Here is a 22,438-nt window from a genome sequence, read left to right as displayed (position 1 = left end):
AGCTGTGCTCAAAGGGACATTCAGTGACGTGGAAATTTCCATGTGTCCCTGCCCTAAATTATGCTTTTCAGTAACCTTTTTACGAGGTTGCTTGAAGTGTTCTTTTGTCCTAATGCTGCAGTTACAGCCAGAATTCACCAGTGACAGGAGTTTCCACATGCAGGTGTCTTTATACTACAATCACCTGAGACACATTCGCCGCACTGAGACGATCTCCAGTTCACTAAATGTGTGACTTCTAGAACCAGTTGGCTGCAAATGTGTTCAGTTGTGACCTAAACGGGGGGAAGACTTATGCAATGTTTTACATTTTAGCATTTCAATTAATTGACCTTACTGTAGAAATCTGTTTTGACATTAATTTGTCTTTTTTTGGTAAATTATTGTCAAAAAACCTACTTAAAATTCTCATGATTCAATATTAAAACGCAATAAAAGGAGACAACTTTGATGGAAGGTGAATACTTTCTATAGGCTTTGTACGTTCTCTGCTCATAAAGATGTGATGATAGTAAACTTTTCTTCAGTAATTAATTTCTCTGTTCCATATGCACAGTTCTGTAAGGAGCCACATTTTGTTTTTGATCCGTCTTCATGGAAGGAAACTACGAACATGATAATTGTGCTTTTGAATCCCTTGTTAATAGAGTTAAAGCCTGACAGAGAGGAGAAAAAAAAAAGACATCTGGTAACTAACACGATCACCACAGATGCCTTGTCCTTCATGTACCAAACTACACAAATCCAAAAAGGAGAAAAGAGAAATAATTAAGCTAATGAGCAACAAAACCTTCAAACAATGGGAAAGGCCATTGGGAACCAAGAGGAGTGCTTGAAGCAGGCACACAATGCTCGAGACTAACAAGGATGAGAGTGAGATTGTGAAAAGCCCTTGGAGAGCTTTGTCACTTCTGTCAGTCACACATCAAAGACATCTTGCCATTAATTTGTTTTGATCGTACGATTTAACAAACTGTCATGCAAAACAGCTATTGAACTTCGCTGTGCTTTTACTGTAATTCATGAACTCATTAATTTTTGGGGGGTTTCAAGATGCAGCTTTTAACAGATTCTGTTACGATGTCTGAAAACACGGCTACATGTAGAACAGCAACAGGTTTATTTTGTCCACATATGGAGGACTGACTTGCCTTACAGTAAAAATTCTGGAAGCCTCAAACTGCAGGCACTGACAGCTGAGTGTTTGTGAAAAGAGCTTGGAGCTAGGGTTTTGTTTTGGTGCAGCTACCAATAACAACTAAAATGCAAATGCACTTTTAAATGTGTATCATATTTGAGCAAATCTGAAAGTCCAAATTAAATAAGAGGACGAAGAGAAATGGTGCACCTGAACAATTACCTGCGAGTGTGAGACATACAGTAGCTGCAGGGTAAATTGGAGAGCCCAAGAGGAGATGCAACCAAAACCCCGCAGAAAAAAAGAAAAAAAAAAAGAGATGAGGAGGTAAGAGTGAGAAAGTGAGAAAGAGACAGCGAGGATACAACTTGTCTGAGCGTCTGCAGCAGACGAGGGGGAGACGACGGCGGCGGTCTGTGAATGTGAGAGAGCGCTATGTAACCTTATCTCTGCAGGACAGATAGTTTTAATACTATCATGTAGCAGCATGCATCGCAAAGTCTTTACTCTGGAAATTGACAGCAATCAGTGAAAAAAAAGAAGTCTGTTTCCCAGCATTAAAACTTGTCAGGATTATATAACGGGCTTCACGAACCCCTTCCTGTTTAGCCAGATGTTGCCTAGCAACACCCATCACAGAAACTCTTAGGGTCAAGAACTGACGCTTGAAATAGAAAAGCGAGTTCGTAATAAGCAGCAACAGGTGCAAATTAACAGCTGATAATTTTAGTTTGATTACATATCGATTCTTACATTTTATTGGAAACAAAGGGGAAGCACAAGCAGCGATGAGCAACAGTTCATACCTATATTCATTACTTATTTTTTCAATAGCACAAGGATACTTTGCTCATTATTATTATTTTTTTTTTTTACACGTGGTGGTGCCTGCTTGTTTTATGATGCATTTTATTGCCATATAGCTTAGACCTTGTGGCTCCGATACACAACATATTACTCATTACATATTTATATTGCACAAAGCCACTCGCTCTCCTTTTTCCCCTGATATGTGGTTCTTTCATCTGTCTTAATGATATTTTTATCTTGTCCTGTCATAGCTTCTGTCTCAGGTAAGAATGCGGTTTCATTGCACTGTATTGTGTGTGGAGCTACGATGACAATCATGTTGACTTGGCTTGACCGTGCTTTTGCTGTTTAAGTTCCCCTCTACAGCTCAGATAGTGTACAGACTGACATTTGTAATATATTTTTATATGTTTTCTAATGTGTTATTGTTGCTCTTTTTTGTCAAAGAACCTCCAGCATTAAAAGATGCCATAGGAATAAAGTTTATTACTATTGTTATTGTTGTTGTTGGATGGTTTTTGTTGGCACGTGTTGGCGTCTGGTGGCTCTCGGCTCTTGCGTCATCCGTCACAATCACACAATATGCGACTTTTTCGATAGCATCTCTGACTTGCGCAACGCTTTCTTAAATAACTGTTCAGGGTAACACGCTGCACTGAGAGGAGGTCAGTGTCGGGGTGTAATGTCATCCCGCTGCGCTTTGGGGTGGTAACAGGGAAGTGATATGGCTGCCTGACAGTGGCACCCACGCATAGTAATTGGTGTGACAATCAAGCCACAAACAGCCCTTTGGCCGCTGCGGTAGAACAAGTGTCAAGGAGAGAGACAAAGGCACCTCAGGGGGGCATAAATGTGTTGTTTAATATGTCCTGTGCTGTATTCGGCTGTCTGACAAATGTAAGAGGGGACAGTGACGCTGTAGAGTTTGTTGAGCTGTAGCTCAATTTCAAACATGGCCACTTTTTATATGTTCAATCTGCCATGTAACAGAGTACACACATATGAGTCAAATATGTCCGTCTGCACCAACAGCAGCCTCAAGAACAGAAAGTTTAAACTCATTTGTTATCGCTGCTGGCCTTAAAGGTGCAATATTTTTAACATTAACAGCATGATTACAAACAACGACATGGTGTGTGAAGACTCAATGGAGTAATGAAGGAGAATGAAGCCACACTGCCTCTTTGTGTGTTGTAATCTGAGCTTGTCTGCTCTACGTTGGTTCAGTCGTGCATGCATGCTAGTGCACGTGAGTCCCTCCCTTTGAAACTGTTGGCCCTCTGCGCACTTATAAGCACACTTAGTGACCTTCCACACTGCATCGTGAAAGCAAAAGTGCAGTCCAGCATCAAGCCTGTACCCTCAAAGACAAACGTTATTTCTCTTGTTGGTCCTTGAAGGGGCTTCTTTTGCTTTAAGTGACTGATGGGGAATCCCAGATATGTATCATCATCATCTTTAAAACTGACCCAAGACTCTCAAGGCTGCATTATAAGAAATCTCTGAACAGAGGAGGGGATCTGTGACAATCAGCTATCAGTCACTTGTAATGCAGCCGTGAGATTTCTTCCTTGATTCCTCCCTGACCTGGCATTTTTACAACCTTGATTGGCAACCTGGCAGCTCCACAACCATCCACATCCTGAGGCCTCCAAGTCTTTTGTTGGTAATGGGCCATTAGCTGTGGCTTTTGGGGATGATAATATTTATCCGGGATTCGCCATCAGTCAGTTGGAACTAAAGAAGCCTCTTGGGTGAGAAGTCCTGTTGAATTCCAATGAAGCTCTTTGGAGGACTTTGTTGGTTGTAAAGTGATTATAAACAGAACCTTTAACCAGTGGAGTGCCTTCTCTGCTGGCCTAAACTATCAGAATCACTGACTTATGTTGTAATATCTTCCCATTATTCTTTTAACTAGCTGGGCTGTGGCGCTTCCAGCAGCATATGTTTATACTAGAGCTTTTAGCCAATCATATTTCAGCCACCATGTGTTGCCGTGGTCTAAGAAATCTGCCCTGACACCTTCAGAATCAAAAGTGCAGGCGCCTGTAGCTTAAAATGCATTGCAATGAAACTGTTGCTTTGACCAATCAGATCTAGAGTTGGTGGTCTCAGAGCCAGCTGGTTGGCCTACGATGACGTCAGCACTTTCACGTCCTCTGATTGGACGGTCAGAGAGCTTAGCCAAAGCTAGTGATTCATACCTGAGGCGATCTGCACAAGCTATAACTATAAAAGTATTGTTTTGTTCTTTTTAAGTTAAGCAAGCGGACATTCTCAGCCTTAAAGCGAATTAAAACTTATGCCAGAAACACGACTGGACAGACCTGACTTCAGCATTAGCCTCCATGATAGAACAGGACTCATTGTTGGAAGTGAAACACATGGATTATCTGCTCAATAGAGTGACTGAACTGTTTATGATGAAAGAAAGGAGGATGGAGTTTGTGTTCAAATAATCACAGATATATATTTTTGTCATTGTGCTGGGTTGATATTGATGCTCCTGTTGGATGTGATGTAATTGGTGTAGCTGTGGCTGCAGTGAAAGGAGACTGGTTGAATTGTTTTAAGGGGTTTCTTGATTTACTGATGGCATTCATTCTTGCTACATGAGATACCTGTCTGCAGTGCAACGTCCTGTTATGCTGCCTCTCTGCATAGTACTGATGGTTTTTATAGCTGTGGTGTCATAATGTTGGTGTTAAGAGGTGGTTTGATTCAGGTAGGACACCACTGAAGGCCTGGGAGAAACTACATGTGCAATAGTGGGTGAGAAGTTGGGTGATGGTTTTCAGGCTGGTAGGCTCAGGTGAACCAAAGTTATGCTAATCAGGGGTTAGGTAATGAGTTAAATAAAAACAGGAACATGATACGTTTAATCAACACCAGCTTTCTGCGTGTTCTGTGTAACTCGTACCTCGTCCTGGCTGCCTTCACGCAGGTTATAGGTGAGGTTGTTGTGGATGTCGGAGGCAAACACGCTGGCATACTCAGGGTAGAGCTCCAGCACCTCTCTGAGGCCACGAACACTGATGTACTGGAGGTCGCAGTAGGTGAGCGCCTTCACGTCAGCGTTGGTCTTGATCACCTGGTCTGATCCAGGCAGGTCAGACCCAATCAAGTCCCCTTTCCCTAAAAGTCCAGAAGACAAACAATCACTCGCTTGCTCTACTTTATAGCACCTCAAAACAGATACTAAAAACGTATACAGACCTAATATTGCCAGCACCATGCTATCTTTCAGCACCTCCAGTGAGCCGGAGCAGACGAAGTAGTTGGCATGCAGTGCATCACCCTGACGGATCAGGTACTCCCCAGGGACACAAAAGGAGGTTTTTATGTGAAGGGAGAGTGAGCGCAGGCAGCCTCGACTGGCCCCCTTAAAGACCGGCAGCTGGAGGATGTCCTTATTCAGATGCATGGCGATGTCAGCCCGCAGCTCATCAGGGAAGTCGTGCAGGAGCTGTGGGTGTGTGACAGATGTAATGAGGTGTGACACTGATTGTTAATTAGGGAATAGACTGTGTTGCTACCAGTTACCCTCTTTTGAATTTCAATAGGATATCAATTGATGGCGGACAGGCAGCCATGTGTTGTGCAAAATCATGGACGATAACAGCCTCAAAGGGCCGGGAATAAATTTTACAACAGATTTCTTTGTTCAGATGCCATCAAAACATTGCCTTAAAGTTACTTGAGGGTAGATAGCTGCATGTACAAAGGTATTACATGACAGCAACAATGGCAGGGACTCCTACCTCGTTGGCATCTATACCATTGTTGACAGACCATGTGGTCTGGAAGTACTCCAGCATGCGTTGTTTAAGCTGCTGTGGCAGACGGTGGACACGGATGAAGTCCTTCAGGTCCTTCATACGTGTGTGGTAGAGGGACCGTCTTGAGTACATCCGCTGGATGATCGCCGTCACGTTACCGAAGACGACGGCGTGCATCAGTGCTGCATGAGAGACGACAACAAAGAGTAACGATAATATAAAAGCTGAAAACGTATGTAAAATAAAACTTTGTTCTAAAAGCTGTTTCTCTGGCTTTAAACAAGACAGAACATCCATCTCAAAGGTGACTTTTACTTTTCATTCTTTTCAAACACCTGACAAGCTTTAATATAAAATATAATCTTATATTGATCGCTACACTCGGGGCTGTTTATTTGCTTATTGATCCAGAAAGAGGCCACAGTAAACTACAGCTCTGCTTCCATCACTTGTTCTGACAAGTGGTAAAATCTTATCTTCTGGGTTGCTGCACCAATAACTGCCACCTCAGCTCAAATATCTTTTTGGGATATGAAGACAGCAGCAAGCTGCGTCTCAAAGGCCAGCCAAAACCATTCGATCCACTTCCTGCTGAATTCTTTTGCGCTGGCATGCCAAACAGAGGCACCGCTACGCCAGGACGCCAGAGGGAGAGTGTACCCCGGTGTCAGACGTACCGCCAATGAGCATTGTGCAGATGGAGAAGATCTTCTCAGCATCGGTGTTGGCACAGACATTTCCAAAGCCCACACTGGTCAGGCTGCTGAGGGTAAAGTAGAGAGCAGCGATGTAGGAGCTGCGTACCGTCGGGCCGCCCACCGTGCTGTTAACGTAGGGCGAATCCAGACGTTTGCCCAGCTCATGGAGCCACCCTTGATAGAGGAGGAAGAGCAGAACAATGTCCAAAAAGTTATGGTTCTTGTTATCTTTAGGTCTGTTTGTCTTCTGTCAGCTCAGAGCTCGCTGGCAGTGGCAGGAATGTACCGCTGGATCTTGTCTGGGAGACACAAAAGTGTATGTTTGGGTGTGTGTGTGTGTGTGTGTTTGTGTGTGTCTGAAAGAGACCGTCAGCAGTGTCAGGAGGCTGGCATGTTGGTGTGTGACCGGGCTAAATTAGATTGGCTCCTCCAGGAAAAATAAGGCCAAGTCTTAATTAGCAGGTATGACCTAACCTCCCAACAGACAAAATATACACACTGAGGTATGCACAATCATGCACACATTCAGGGACACACACACACACACACTCTCTGCACAGCTGACTGGACTAGATGTTTAGTCTGCTGCACATACAGTATGTCACAGTAATCTGGTTGCTGTATGTGGCTGTTAAAACTCCTGTTTGCAGTCATTTTGGCGGTAATTAAAATCTCAACACGCTCACGTTCTTTGATCCGACACAGGCGGCTGTGGAAATAATAAGAAGAGCTCTCAGATATTACCGAGATAATTCACGGAACAGAAAATCCTGTCAGTTTTTTGATTGTGGGTTTTTACCGGTGTCCCGTTTTTTTAAAAACAGTGACACAAAGAAAACATTAGCGCACCGCTCGCTACCAGCTACTTATTTTTTTTTCCACATCAGCTTTTGATCTGCTTTTCAGACAGTCCTCATTAGAGCAGCAGAGTACGGTGTTCGCCACCATCTCATCTCTGAGCAAAGCCAGACACCCGATAGGTGAGCTATCACTATTTATAGCTGAGTGGGGACAAAAACAAACGTCTACTCGCTCTGTCGGTAAAATGTAGTCTGTGGTGTTTGCTGGAGTTTTTTGCAGGAAGCGAGTGACTTACAGAGCACCTACAATAACAGAGTCAAGTCTGGATAGTCGGCACTGTAGTTAACTTGTGAAATGAGTTGTTTAATAAAATATTAGGCTTTATCACGAGAAAAAGGCAAAATGAATTCATCAGACACTATAGAAGGATGAAAAAGTTACGAAACTAAAATCAGGTGGAGGGTTCAAGACATCTAATTTAATTTGATTTAATTAAAAAATTGAACCTTATGCAGTGTTTTGAGATGAGAATACAATGAGATTTATTTATACGTTAAAAGAGACACATTTCTATCTCTGGTGTAAACATACCTTGACATCTTCAGCAGCAGCCTGCGTTCATTCAGACAGCGTTTTCTCACATTACACTACACGCAGGGCCATTTTAAGTTACATCACAGCAGCTGATGCAATGGGGTCAGTTCAGGTAAACTTCCCCAGTCACAGCCACCTGCTCTGCTCACAGGTTAGGCATCTACAGTAGAAACTATTCACGATTAGGTAATGCAGATCATTGACAGTCATGGCAAAGGGAGACCTACACTCTCTGATGAAGAACTCATGATCACAGCTGAGCTTAGCATGCAGTGTTTCTATAAGTTATTTAGAAGTTAATCCAAATGCTGTTTTGTCACTTTTTGACCCAATTTACCAAAACCTGTGATGTTTTCTACTTGATTCACATGGGATTGTTGTCAAAAGGTGAGTAGTATGCACGTGCAATAAATAATGGCACATGGTGTAAATAAACTCCATTTAGAGAAAGAGGAACTTCTGTTATCCTGACTTTGCATGACGAAAGAACCGACTTCTTTTCTTTTTTTTTGATTTACATTAACTCTATGAACCCACTTACAAGTTTAAAAGGCGTATTACCTTTAAAAAATTGCCAAAATTTGACGCGACAAACAGAGAGAATCATTGCATATTCAACTTTCTGAACTTCTCGTCTGTGATGTGCCATTTTATCTGAAAAAAAATAACCTAGTCTAAGCTTAAAATCACAGCAGGTCATCAAACTCACTTTATTCTACATGTCTCGTTTCAAAAAACATCCAAAAATAAACTGTCAGATTCTGCAAAAAACTAAAAAGAGTCAGCGCCGGTGAAGCAATTAGTGACCCTTCAGCTACACTGATCTGAATAGGAGGCTGTGTTTACGAAGAGCAGGTAGATTTTTGGTAACATCAAAATGTTGTAGATTCCATGTTTCTCAGTTTTTGTAGCATTAAACTTTTGTTTTTCCTTTTATTTTTTTAAATGATTTATGGCGTTTTAATTGCCTCGTGCTGCCCAGAAAGCATTACTGAGTCCTCTCCTGCTGTTTCAATAGAAGTGCCATAATTTACATTTCAATGGAAAAATTAGGCCTCAATGAGTAAAAAATGTCACAGGAGCGAAAACTGCTCCGAGTTCAGAAGGTTAACAGATTCCACTTCAGCAAAGCCTCAGCGTGACTCACCTATGTCCCAGGTCTCATTGGTCTCTATCTCCCTGCGCCCAATCATGTACCAGATGCAAGCCATCCAGTGTGCCAACAGGGCGAACACTGACATTAGTAAGGTCAGCACCATGGCGCTGTACTGAGAGTAGCGGTCAAGCTTCTGAAGCAGACGAAGGAGGCGCAGGAGGCGAACGGTCTTAAGCAGGTGGACCAAGGACGTCTGCAGAGGAATGGGGGACAGAGCGACACAGAAAAGGAGACAAAGTCAGCTTCTCTGCTTTGTTATACACTTTAATCGGCCATATGCTCAGCTGTGAACGTACAAAGCTCAATATCCCAGCTTGGATGGCGCAGGTAATATATTTCTGGGTAAATTGGTACATTAGTGGACCATTATGGCAAGCCACCAGTTTGCCAACAGCCACAGAGGGTGATGGAAAGAAGGAGTTGGTCCAACAGTACTCACCACTGTGATGTTGAAGGCATACAGCAGGTCGAAGGGCAGGGCGGCCACCAGGTCCACAAAGAACCAAGTGGTGGCGTAGTGAATGCAAATGGAGCGCGCCTCGTACACCACCTGGCCTGACTGGCTCACATAGGTGGTGCGGAAGTTCAGGATAATGTCTGCAAGCACAAAGAAATGATAAATGTTTGACTGAAAGGCATTTAAGGGCAAACTGGTGGGAATTGTGATGTGTACTTTAGATTCTAGCAACACACGAAGTGCCATCCACACTTTTGTAAACAACAGGAGCATTAAGCTTGGCCCAGCAAATAAAGAAAACATCAAATAGAGGGATTATGTCATAGTTTAAATGCATCCATATGGATGAGGAGACGTGCCAGACAGATCATCTAACCTCGCTGTCAGAGTGCAGGAAACACATCGCCATCAGACATTTGTGTGTGTGTTGTTGTTTGATGTTGCAAATCCTCATGCAAGCTGCCAGTATTTACAGTGGTTCTCAGATGAATAGATGCAGCAGAAATCAGAAAATACTGAATGACTTATCACAAATAAGAGCTGTAGTGGCGTCTTCCCAAAATGACACTGTGGACACAATCCACCTCTGAAAAATAGACGGACAAGAGCCTCAGAAATGGGAGTTTCTGTGACAGTTCAGACAGTGTGAAGAATACTGAAAATCTTCCTATAATTTTCCACAAAACTGCACGGTGAAGCTAAAAATAGAGAAAAGCAGCCTGACGGATACTGGGAGCACATTCTTTGATCAGCTGGATGTGTAAATTCTTGTATATATTTGTCTTATTATCTTGTTTATTTTTTTAAATTAATATTTATTGTATTTTATTCTTTTTCTTCTGTAGTTATTTTACTTTATTTTATTTTTTAAATTTTCCTATTTCTATTATTCGTGCTAATTCCTAGGGCAACACCAACAGCCGTAACCAAATTCCTTGTATGTTGTGTACGTACTTGGCCATTAAAGCTGATTCTGATTCTGATGAAATTGCCAGGATGACGACAGTGAATGCACAGTCCTGACAGTGAGGCACGGTGGTGGGAGTGTGATGAGATCGGGATGCATGAACGCAAACAGTGTTGAGTAGATGATATTTACAGATGGCACTGTGAATATACCAAAACACTGGCTGACAATTGGACTCCCGTTCTGCAGAGGCACGACTGGAGAGGAATATTTCAGCATGATAACGATCCGAAGCACTCTGCCAAAATCACACAGGAGTTTCTAAAGAGGAAGAAAGTGAACTATGGACCTGGACAAGTATGCTGCCTGAATTGAATCCAACAGAACACCTTTGAGGTATTTTAAAGAAAAAGGTAGAGCAACCCAACCCCTCCAGGAAAGAGAAGCTGAAAAAAAACCTCTCTGAAGAATGACAGATCATCTATCTGGAAATTTGGCATCCTACACGCTGCAGAGGACTCTGAGTCTGCCATTAAAAATAAAGATGAACATGTGAAGAGTGTGGTGAAAAAAAGAAATTCATATTTATAATGAATATGTGGTTCAATTTGGGGCTGCAAGGTGAAGCGGTGGTTAGCACTGTTGCCTCGCAGCTAGAAGATCGCCGGTTCGCGTCCCGGTGAGGACACCCAGGATCTTTCTGTGTGGAGTTTGCATGTTCTCCCCGTGCAGCGTGGGTTCTCTCCGGGTTCTCTAGCTTCCTCCCACAAGGTCCAAAAACATGCTGAGGTTAATTGGTGATTGTAAATTGTCCGTAGGTGTGAATGTGAGTGTGCTTGGTTGTCTGTCTCTAAGTGTAGCCCTGTGATAGACTGGTTACTTGAGTCAGCTGGGATAGACTCCAGCCCCCCACGACCCTAGTGAGGATTAAGTGGTGTATAGATATAATTTATTTTGCCATAAGAACAAACATCCTACTGTTTAACCCTGAAGTAATGCAATTACTGCAAGGTGGAATAATTTCAGATAATTTGACGTTTGCACAGGGGTGGTCTCACTTTTATTATTGTATTTTGTTCACTTAGAGGAGCACATTGAAGTTCAACCACCTCAATTCATCCCTTGGGTGCTTTCTTTTGGAGGATTGTGACCTGGAAAGAGTCCCTCTGATAGACTCCGGACAGCCTAGAAGAACTCCAAAGAGCAACGAGGGGAACTTTCAGGGGAAAAAAAGATGCTCAGATTGTGATTGGTGTCAAAAAACGGACAGATGTTGAAGGAAAATGTCATCAAATTACCACCACAACACTGTCAGTATATATCTAGATAATATAAAGAATGTGTGACTTCTCCATTGGAACAGTTTTGTAACGGTCAATTCAAGTCATTTCGTTCTCAATTTTCTCCTTTCAGGACTCACCTATAATAAAAAGCATTTCCACGGCGATGTCGCTGACGATGGTGGAGCGAGCGGCCGTGACGGCGTCGTCGTGCGGCGTGAAGCTGACGTTGTAGGGCACCGTGACCGCCACGTAGAAGGTCGCCAGGAGAATGAGCCAGTCCCACAGGGCTTTGGACACGCTGTAGTGGAGCAGGATGAAGCGGGACTTCTGCACCGCTGCCACCTTGTACTCGGGTATCGTGGGTTTGTCCATCATGTTCTGCAAGAGAGCAGGTGGATAAAGTGTAAAAATAACCAATACAAGCTTTAATATTTGTGCTGATAGTGGTTTTGTCTGTTAGAAGTGAAATTCCAGAGAAGTCCAAGCTTAAGCAGATAAACATACAAAAGAATCTACAAGAGAAGCTGCATAAATGAATAACTCGACAACCAGATGGTCACGAGGTGGAGCGCTGTGAAAATAAATGATAATCAGATGGACGTGGCAGTGCCAAGATTTTACAGAAACACACGATATAAATGTCAGCGGCCTCTCTTGTGCGCTGACCGCTGCCTGATTCACTACAGTGGGCAACTCGAGTGAAACAGAGATGGCGAAGCTGCTGGTTATCTCGTCTTGACAGCCTCCTATAGGCTGCGATAAGGCTTTTAAATGGCTGTGCAATAACAATACCCAGTGACAGAGATAGACCCGCGGTCAGCGAGCGGGGAAATTTATTACCAAAAATGACGCCTGACAATTTCATACATGGCTTGGCTTCACCCCCTCTAAATGCCATTATAAGTCCTGGGTGGTACAGTGTAATGGTACTTGTGCTATTATAAGGAAACAAGAGAAACCCCAACACTGACTATCCACTGCTGTTATATATATTTTTTTTTAAATTTATGCTTACTCATTGTGCTCTGTTCATTTTTATTGAGAAAATCCAATTACAAAAAGTATGAATTGCCATTGCTGATGAGGTGAGGAGTCCATTCCACACTTAATGAGACGGTGGCTCTCCGAATCGGGGCTGTGCACTTCCCACATAATAGCCTTAACCATGTTTGGGAGACAGGAGGAGAAGCTATTACCTTTGACGGTGCTGAGAGGGGAGCGATAAATGAGCAGTAATCCATCCAGAAACAATGTGGCCACTTCACAAACAGGTGAGGCCAGAAACAAGAAGCTGGATAATGAAGTCTTAACCTGAGATTTCCTTGTGTGCGGCCCTGAAGCCGCCAGGCGGACCCGGAGGAAAATTGACTGGCACCGTTTCAGTAATTGGGAGACAACGGACAACCTTTTCTTGTGCTTCAAAAGGAGAAAACGTACAAGAGGGATGACACACTCCACGGTTTGAATGCGAGGAGGGAAGGGTGTTGAAATTGTTCCCGGTGAAACAACTCTCAAAAGCGGACTGATTATGGCTACTTGACAATTTTCTGGTCAAAAGTGTGCCTCGATCACAGAGTTTCCACAGCTCGGAGACATTTTCGAGACAGCAGTGGAATCAACAGCTGTGGCCACTTTAATGACAGTTCAGGCAATGTCAGCAGAAGCTTGACTGTTGTTTTTTTTTTTCTTCCTTTTTTTAATTTGCCTTACATCACTGAGGTCACCACGTCCACTCGACCTTTGGCACTCGAGGCGGGGCGACCCAGCGCATCCCAGTGATTGGAAAAGAAAAGCCTCGCACTGCGGGGGACACATGGGAACGCATGTCACACAGCTACAGCTGGTCTTCACACATCATTAACTCAAGCCGGAGCCCAGAGCTACTGTTCCAACTACATCTCCCAGCATGCTCTAGGCTGGGAAAAGACAGTCCTTGATGGGGAAGGGATACACATGGTGTACCATGTGACTCCCTTTAAATCTTCAACCACAAAGTCGAGAGCTTCCTCTGAGCAGCAGGAACAGCGAGTACAATTCAGACTATTTCAAATCTGGACTCGTTATCCTGACTTTCAGAGTGTTTATTGCATTTCCGCAGCATTACTTTGCAATATGATCTCCCAATTTTAGCAGTTTTTCTCCTACACTATACTGTATTACATCAAGACACTAAAGATAAAAAGAGAGAGAGAGAGCAAAAACAATAAGAGGGAAAAATAAACTAAATTACAGCCATCTGCACAAGCTGTACGTTCTGCATTTCACAGTCAGACAAAGCAGTATTTGGATCATAACTTAAAAACGGCACTCTTTTTTTTCCCCTCCCCTTCCTCTTTATGTGAAAAGTGGCTCTCCCCTGGGAAATGAAGGAGCATGAAATCAAGTCGGAGTCACTTGTCAGCGCGCCTTGGGTCGGTTACAGTAGCTGATGGGCTGACAGCATCAAAACTGGCAGAACAGACACAAACAACAACTCAGTCAGAGTGTTTGTGCTTTGGTAAGGAACCTTCAGCCAGAGGAAAAAAAACATGTTTTTGAAGAGGTGATGTAGTGAGTGGTAGATTATTTCAAAAGTATGCAACCTCTGCAGTCTGCAAATGTGCAGCCGGCTTCCATTTGTAAGCACTGTGTTATAAATTATTGAAACTTTAAGGAGCTATACTCGCCACCTCTGCTTCTCCGTCCTGTTCATGTTTTTCTTTGACTCCTATTTAAAGATCTATTCATGTGTCTATAGTATGATTTTAAAGCAAAAGGTCCCGCTCCCCGCCTTTCTTCCTTTCGCCTGCCTACAAATAGAGATCACGCCAGAATAGATATGGCCGTCTTGGTGTGGAGGCAGAGGACCACGTTTGTTAGCTAACAGCTGCTAAGACACAGACAGCGAAGGTGGAAGATAGAATGGGAAAAATTTAATAATAGCGTACGGCAGCGGTGGAAGAAGCTTATTGATTCTTTACTTAAGAAGAAAGCGGCGCTACGTAACACTGCCAAAGCTAAAGGCCTGCAATCAAAACACCGTATCGAGAGTAAAAGTCCTCACAGTCGTATTGTTATAAATCAGACGATTGTGTGAATGTGAGAGGAGTCAAAAAGTACAGCATTCAAATTGTGGCTAAGTGCAAGGATAAACTTACAGAAAATGGAAGTCCTTGAGTTAAGCACGAGCACTTAAAAAACAAGTGCTTGTGAAAAATTCAGTATGGAGGTTTGGAGAGGATGGAGGGCTGCGGTATTGGAAGAGAGAGAAGAAGCAGGAGGGGTGATAATTTAAGTAGAAGGAAAACGGGGGGGGAAGAGTGACAGTACGGGGAGAGACAGCAGGATCCAGAGGGATGAAGCCGAAAAAGAGATGAGGTTAGAGTGACAGATGGAGAGAGGGGGGAGAGAGAACGTCGTGAACGCAGCAGAGAAAGAAAATTGTGGTTGGAGTCTGAAAAACTCAGGATGAGGGATGGAGACGGGACCTTGCTTAGCTGTAAGGTTTCTTTTAAGGACTGTAAATTACACATTCTAGTCATTTGGATGCATTTTCAGTTGTTACGGTAGGCTGTAGTGTTCTGTCAAGCCAATGTCATTTAATTCGATATTTAAGAGCTTAGCTACAGTCTAATATCGGCTTATTTGCCTGCAACCGAAGTCTAAAACGGTCAGCCAGTTTTTCTGATATTTTATGTTGTAAAGAGTTATTACAGTGATTTTAAACGATTAGAGTTGCACTAACTAACTAGCTCACGATCACTGTTGCGCTGTTCTACCGTAAGCTCTGATGCCTTTACTTCTGTTACCCAAATGTTTTCCCCTACAGTTTAATGTAACGTAGCTGATTTTAAACATGACCAAACAGCGGTTAACATTTTTTTGGTCTTTTATTTCCTGCTTGCCCCCCATACATGTCGATTTTGTCTCTATTGTTTCACACTGGGGCGGCAAGGTGGCGCAGTTGGTAGCACTGTTGCCTCGCAGCAAGAAGGTCGCCGGTTCGCGGTTCGGTGCCCCCACCGGGATCTTTCTGCGTGGAGTCTCCATGTAGTGTGGGTTCTCTACGGGTTCTCTGGCTTCCTCCAACAAGTCCAAAAATGGATGGAGGTGAATTGGTGATTCTAAATTGTCCGTAGGTGTGAATGTGAGTGTGCTTGGTTGTCTGTCTCTGAGTGTAGCCCTGTGATAGACTGGTTACCTGTCCAGGTGAACCTGCCTTCACCCTGAGTCAGCTGGGATAGACTCCAGCCCCCCATGACCCTAGTGAGGATTAAGCGTTGTGTAGATGATGGATGGACGTTTCACACTGTTGCGAGGTCTCTTCTCAATCATCCATTTAACCCCTAAAAGCTCATCTCTGTGCAGCAAAGTCACACATTTTTTGTTGCTGCCTAGCTCTCATAGCCAACCCTCCTCACTCACTGCAGCTCGAGCACACCGGCTCACCCACAATGCTCTAAACTACACAATGACATGCTGTGATATTAGACTAATTCAGCCATACACGCTCAGTCCATGGTGCTTATTTTGCTAATGAGGTGTCTCTTCTTCTAGCATTTAAAAAGACACCATGTGAACATGTTAACGAGGTATAAAATAAACTGATTTTCACCTGAGGGGGGTTTTTATTATGTAAATATAATTGGCTCAGTAAAGCCAGCCCAGCGGCAAAATGTATGCTGACCTGTCACCCCCTCAGAGTTAACACATTTAATCAGTTTTTAAAGGAAGATGTATCATGCAAGTACAAAAAAAAAATCTCGTCTTTAGCTGGAAAGCATATAACATGAATAAAACTGCAATTTAGTCGTGCATGTTTACAGACATGTCTCTAAGTGTAGCCCTGTGATAGACTAACAATCTGTACCCTGCATTCACCCTGTTGGGATAGACTCCAGCCCCCCACGACCCTCATGAGGATTAAGCGGTGAATAGATAATGGATGGATGGATCTTTACAGACAAATTTCTCAAGCTACAAAATCACGTAACACTTGTCAGCTTTGAGCCTAATTCAGCCTGAAAGCACCACAATGCATAACAAAGTAACAAGCCAGGGCCAAACCAAGAAAAAAATAATAAAATTAAAAACCTACATTTTCTCTTCAGCTCAGTTTTAATTATAAAGCACCGATTCACAACACAGGTCACCTCAGGGCACAAGATAAAGTACAGCAACATGTGCTGTCCTCCCACTTTTTAAATCTTATATTCTCACAATTTACAGAAGAAACTTCACTTCAAATTGATCATCGGTAATATGAGAGAAGAAACAGCCCACGGAGCGCTGCCTCGTACAACACCGACGCCCGAAAAACACACAAAAGCTGGAGGATAACTGACTGCTGTTTGTGCAATCAGATCATCATGTAGCACTTTATGAGTTTTTGCTTCTAATTAACACTCACTGATATGTTTGATTTGCTGCAAATGTATAAATTTGAAATAAACAAAGCTTGAACTGAGGGTAAGATGTGTGTGTGGAGGGGGGTAAAGCCTCGGCATGCAAACGCATTTTATCTCGAGTGAGTCGCATATTATTCTTGCTCTGAATGTCATCTTCATGCAAAGTGCATTGTATCTGTTTAACACTGCTGACTTGTCTGCAGGATAACAGCTTTCCGGAGTCACTGATAGAATCACAAGACGCGGCGCAATGAGCTGTCACAGGCAGAGGAAAACAAAACAACACCCTAAAGTAACATCTTTGATTTTTGTTTTGCATCAAAAACACACCGGTTGCCTCCATTTTTTAACAGGATACACCGCCTCATGCTTGCTCTGGAACTACGCTGCTGCAAATCGCTGCTTATGGTCGTATTTTATGCTGTTTTCATTCCCTTAGGTTACAAATAAACTAGGCTCCTTTATTTATTGTGCATTGAATTCTTTCAAAAGAGGCTCAAATGTTAAAAAAAAAAGTCCAAACTAAAACGCAGTACCTTATCTGTGTTGTGGATTTTGAGCCGGCTGTGTTCAGCGGCCTGCTTATTTTCATACCCACCTATTTTCACTTTCCCGCTGTGTGATTTTTATGTCAAATCGTGAGGTATTGATTCTCTCTCGGCAACTATTTCATCCCTTGTGAAGACGCTCTTGGCATGATCCAGCTTGGAAAGGGAAATTCTAATCTCAGCGGGAATTTATTAAACGCTTTACGGTGGTTATTCTGGTTGTAGAGGTGGAACGGAGGGATAATGGAGGTTGTGGACCGGTGTGAAACTGCAGAGAGCCACCGAGAGACGGTGAGCAGGCTGTGAAAACATTAACCACCGTTGTTGAATTTCATATTCCTACATCTAGCGCGAGAGGGGAAGAGAACCGGTGTTAAAAAAAAAAAATGCAGCCTCATGCCGAGAGCGCTGGCATAAGATCTGAATGATAAATACTGTGCATCTAATTCTGGGTGTGTTGATGTTTGGCCATATGTTTCCTCTCCACAGAGGGCAAGCCGTCACTTACTGTCTGTCCTGATGCATGTGTGAATGTTTTTGCGAAAGGGCATATGTGTGTGTTGAAGCAGATGTGTGTGTGGTCTGAGCGCGCACGGTGCCAGTGAACGCTGCCATCTGTAAGTAGGTGGGATTGTGAAGCAGGGCAGCAGGAGGCTCGGCTGACGGGGGGGAGGAGGCGCAATGATTCCAATGAAGGCACCTGCGGGTCGGATCTGAAAGCAGCAGCAGCAGCAGCAGCAGAGCTTTTTGATTCTGGAAGAGTTAACAGGATGCAGGTCAGCTACACGGAGCAGAGATGTTGTTTTTTTGTTTGTTTTTACTTCTTTTTGTGCAGTTTTGGTGCTTTTTTAAAAACTGAAATGAATGCAAATACGTTCTGTTAAACGTTTACGTGACCTTTTTTGCTCGATTTGTCTGATTAACCTTTTAAGATCCAAAGTTTTCATGTTGCAAAGATAGAAAACAGACAAAAGCGAGGCCACTAACAAGTGTTTGACCTCGCGGGATTCAGTTATTTAAACAACGGATCATCAGAACTGTTCGCAAGTCAGTCCACGGCGTGAAAACACAACTAATCATGTACTTGTATCGACAGTATTAAGTCGATTTCATGTCCTTCGGGGCCATAAATAAAAGCGAAGTCGGTGGTTTATTTATTATTATGAATGCGCAGTTGTAGGAAAATGGAATTAATTCTTTTTTTCACTTCTTGAACATGATGCTACTCTGACTTTCACTCCATGTTTTGCGTTACAAATTGTTAGTCGTGTATAACAAGTCTAGAGTTGGAAGTCACATTTGAGCTGGAAAACTAAAGCTCCTATATGGTGACAATCTATTTGACTGTGTCAGGAGGTGTCAAATAAGATCAGATGTTGCCATTCCTCAAGCCCCCCTACAACTAGACAGCCTCCCAGTTTGACCAGCTAGTAAGAATTCTAGCCAGTTGCAGGTAGAAACTGAGCAACTAATAGTCGTCCCGCTAAACATTTGCATAATTTTACCCCCCGACTGCTTCCAAGGTGAGCTACTCACGATGAACGGCTGCCTCACAGTCCACCGGGTTTATTTACTTTCTTCAGAGCCGTTTCCAAGCTGCTCACCACTCTCACTACACAGGTAAAAATAACGGCTGTGCTGCGAATTAAGGGAGATTTCCATGTTAAATAATCACTCATAGGGGAAGTTAGAAGCGTCAGAAAGTCCTGGTATAAGACAGGTTCATGTGCAGGTGACTATTTACAGATGCAGAGATCGTCTTCTTCCTGCAGGAGGCGGGGGCATTAGCAGCTCAGCGACATTTAAAGCCACAAACACTGAAGCTGGGGTTGTACAGTCATAGTAAAATGAATTATCTTTGTAGGATTTCGAGCTGAAAAATTGAAAGACACATTCTTTGAACACGTGAACCTTCCATTAATTTGCCGACAAGAGGCACAATATAGGTCCTTTAAAGCATGTTTGAATGATAAGAGTGAAGCTCCCAACAGGAAACGTTCCCGTCGGATTCTCATTATGCTTTTGCAGGTTTTAGCGGTGCATGAATCGGTGCTGCCAGAGCTCAGAATTCAGTGTCAGGTGAAGAGGCTTACTGTTAAAATAGTAGAGGCACTTGATGAACAGAGCTACTCTGTTGTAAAAACGTTACCGAGCTACTCTTTCAAATGAACAAGTGCTTCATTTCAGGCACTTAATAGGCGAATGAATCCCTCTAAAAACACACCAGACTGGTTTTTTACCTTCTTCTCAGGGTTAGCTTTTCATTTTTAAATGCCGCCTGAATCAGTCACACACACACACACACGTCCCACAGGTTGTCAACTTTTTAAATAATTAAGCTTTTACCCCTGAAAAAGTTCTGAATTGCTTTTAGCCCTTTGGGGATGAAGCGCCACATTATGAAGGACAGGTTTGAGTACAGACTCAGCTGGTAGCTGAGCCTCTGCAGGGAAGGAGCAGGATTATCCCAAAATGGAGCTCCGCTACAAAAACTGCTCCCATTTGTATCCGAAGGGCAGAAGAGAAACTTGTTTTAATGAATAACCGTTGCTTGGAGTGAAGCCTGGCTTTATGATTCAAAACCTACAAAAGCTTTTGTTATGTAAAAATAAGACACTATAGAAAATAAACGTAGCTGGGGTCTATTTCACTGCAACAAATGGTCGGTACAAAACCACCTGAAAGCCAGGTGAGGGCACTTGCATGCAATAATTACGCTCCTAGCTGTTTGACACGCAATAAAAATGTACATGCAACTATCTCCTGCTACTCTTCAGCTCATCCAGCAGGTTGTATGTTAGACGCAGCATCCTTATGTGGACCTCAGGTAATTTGTGGCAACATGCTGCTGACATAATGGCCCATTACTGGGACCTCCTGCTGGCGAGGCGTTGGCATGTCCAGACAGCCTCCAAAAAGAAAAAACAAGACAAAGAAAGCGATGATGTCGATACATCCAGCTTCTGCACCAGAACTGACAACCATCTTGTGCCTCCAAGCGACCGCCGCTGTCACAGTGACCTTGCTATTGTTTAAATCCAACAACCAAACGCTTGCGTGCTGCAGAAGTGAGATTAGAATCGTTCAAGAGACTTAAAATAGCAAAATTCTGCTTCTTTTACTGAGATAAGCTGCACTCTGGGAAATCTGGGTCAAGACTTCCCCCGTATTGTCTTTCTAAAAACTTATCTTGCAGATAGCAGCATTAATAATTTAAACTGAGGAATGAGAGCATGTCTGAGTATCTCCCGACTGTTTGTTTTCCTGGATCGGGAACACACGGCGGCTGATTGATCAGAGCGGTAGACGTGTACTCACTCCGCCCAGGTTGACCTCTCCTTTGCCTCCTCTGGAGAACTGGCTGGTCAGCTGGTACAACATGGTGCGTCCACGCTTCCTGGCCTCGCTGAAGTGGGAGCTGCTCTTCCTCCTGCGCCTCTTGTCCTCTGAAACTGCATCACAGTAACTCAGATCAGTCAGTCATACCACAAGGTTGGGTTCTAATTTGGTGGGCGACGGAGATAAAGAACACCTGAGGAGAATATTCTGCTGCACTGAAGCCTGACAGAGCGCAGTTACACGTGTAAGACACAAGAACACAACCGCTGACACGTAGTCGACCATTTGATTGCATCACACCAATATGACAGCCTATTTCCCCCGGCTTAGTGTTTGGCATTCGCGGCAGGCTGTTCAGGTTCCACCTGAAGACGCACCGCTGCCCAAATCAAACTCCCCATCGGAAAACATTGTCTGAGCTCAGCCAAACGAACGCCAGCCCAAACAAAACTGGCGGGTAGGATGTGACAGTGATGAACAAGAGCAAACGGAGAAAATGAAAGCTGGGGGCCAGACAATGACCCGCTCGTACATCATGTTCAGAGTAAGCAAATAACGGGAGTTTTTTTTTTTTATTGTTTTCATCACCAGGCTTGTGGCTTACCCTCCTTCCTGCTGTTGTGGTGGCTCTTTCCGTGGGTGTCGGTGATGTCCTTGAATGAGAAGAGGAAGAGAACCATTTCGCCCTTCTCGTTCTTTATGGGCACGATGTCCAACAGACACCAGAAGGCCGCGCCTGTGAACCAAACCGGAAATGTTCATTTAGTGCAGGTTTTCAATCCTGTTGAGAAACTTTTCAGTTGGGGAGCACATTTTTTGTTAAAGAATGGGGCACATTTGAAAAGAACTTATAAATAATACATAACACTGGTTGTTTGTTTATTAACTCCAATGCGTGAATGCCAAACAAGCTGCTTTGAATATTTTAATATGAAACCATGACGATAAATAGTTTCTGTTTTTAACTCGAAATAGCCTCCATCTATGGACGGATTATGGAACAGTGTGTCATGGAAAAGGTCTCCATGCTTTCTACATCGGAGACAGACATCCAGGCTCGATGCAGATGATGCTACATTGTTGTAGTTCATCTTTGTAATCGTTTGCATGTTCATTGTTTTTGTGGTCTTTTTTCTGTCACTGTATGTTTGTTTTTAGTCCCTTTGCAGCCATTCTTTGTGTCTTTATGGTTGACTTTTAGTCTCTGAGGTCATTTCTTGTCTTGCTGTAGTCATTTCACATCTCTTTGCGATTGTTTTATAGCTCTTCGGTCAGCTCGCGTGCCTTCGGGCGCATTGTTTGTCTCTGTCTGATGTTTGATTGACCTTCCAGTAGGAGATGCTGTAAAGTCAAAACTGTCCTTCAGTAGGAAATCACATGCCAGTGGGGACTTGTGCCACCCCTGGCTGCCCCCTCCGGCCCCACCTCTGTAAACGAATCCCCCTTAACGACTTTGTTTTTTTTTTTTTTTTCATGTCACGATCTGTGATTTCACACGTCGCGTCAGCTCTCTCCACGTCTGAACCGCGGCTGCTTGTCAT

General features: G+C 43.4%; 1 protein-coding gene across 1 annotated transcript in view; it reads right to left on the bottom strand.

The window, feature by feature from the left end:
- Positions 1 to 1,360: 1,360 nt before the first annotated feature.
- Positions 1,361 to 22,438, bottom strand: part of kcnh4b (potassium voltage-gated channel, subfamily H (eag-related), member 4b) — a gene marked incomplete at its 3' end in the record, with an annotated part of 31,240 nt that continues 10,162 nt past the window's right edge. The window contains exons 3-13 of the mRNA XM_008275479.1: positions 21,502 to 21,633; positions 20,877 to 21,010; positions 11,761 to 12,001; positions 9,416 to 9,573; positions 8,968 to 9,169; positions 6,405 to 6,599; positions 5,710 to 5,909; positions 5,165 to 5,414; positions 4,869 to 5,083; positions 1,759 to 1,802; positions 1,361 to 1,552 (exon numbers count right to left, since the gene is read on the bottom strand). Of these exons, the coding sequence (XP_008273701.1) occupies positions 1,361 to 1,552; positions 1,759 to 1,802; positions 4,869 to 5,083; positions 5,165 to 5,414; positions 5,710 to 5,909; positions 6,405 to 6,599; positions 8,968 to 9,169; positions 9,416 to 9,573; positions 11,761 to 12,001; positions 20,877 to 21,010; positions 21,502 to 21,633 (1,963 nt within the window). The remainder of the gene's footprint in view (positions 1,553 to 1,758; positions 1,803 to 4,868; positions 5,084 to 5,164; positions 5,415 to 5,709; positions 5,910 to 6,404; positions 6,600 to 8,967; positions 9,170 to 9,415; positions 9,574 to 11,760; positions 12,002 to 20,876; positions 21,011 to 21,501; positions 21,634 to 22,438) is intronic.

Source organism: Stegastes partitus, unplaced genomic scaffold, assembly GCF_000690725.1.
Source record: "Stegastes partitus isolate 25-593 unplaced genomic scaffold, Stegastes_partitus-1.0.2 Scaffold52, whole genome shotgun sequence".
In the NCBI taxonomy this organism is placed as follows: domain Eukaryota; kingdom Metazoa; phylum Chordata; class Actinopteri; family Pomacentridae; genus Stegastes; species Stegastes partitus.
This window is presented reverse-complemented; position numbering and strand designations above follow the sequence as displayed.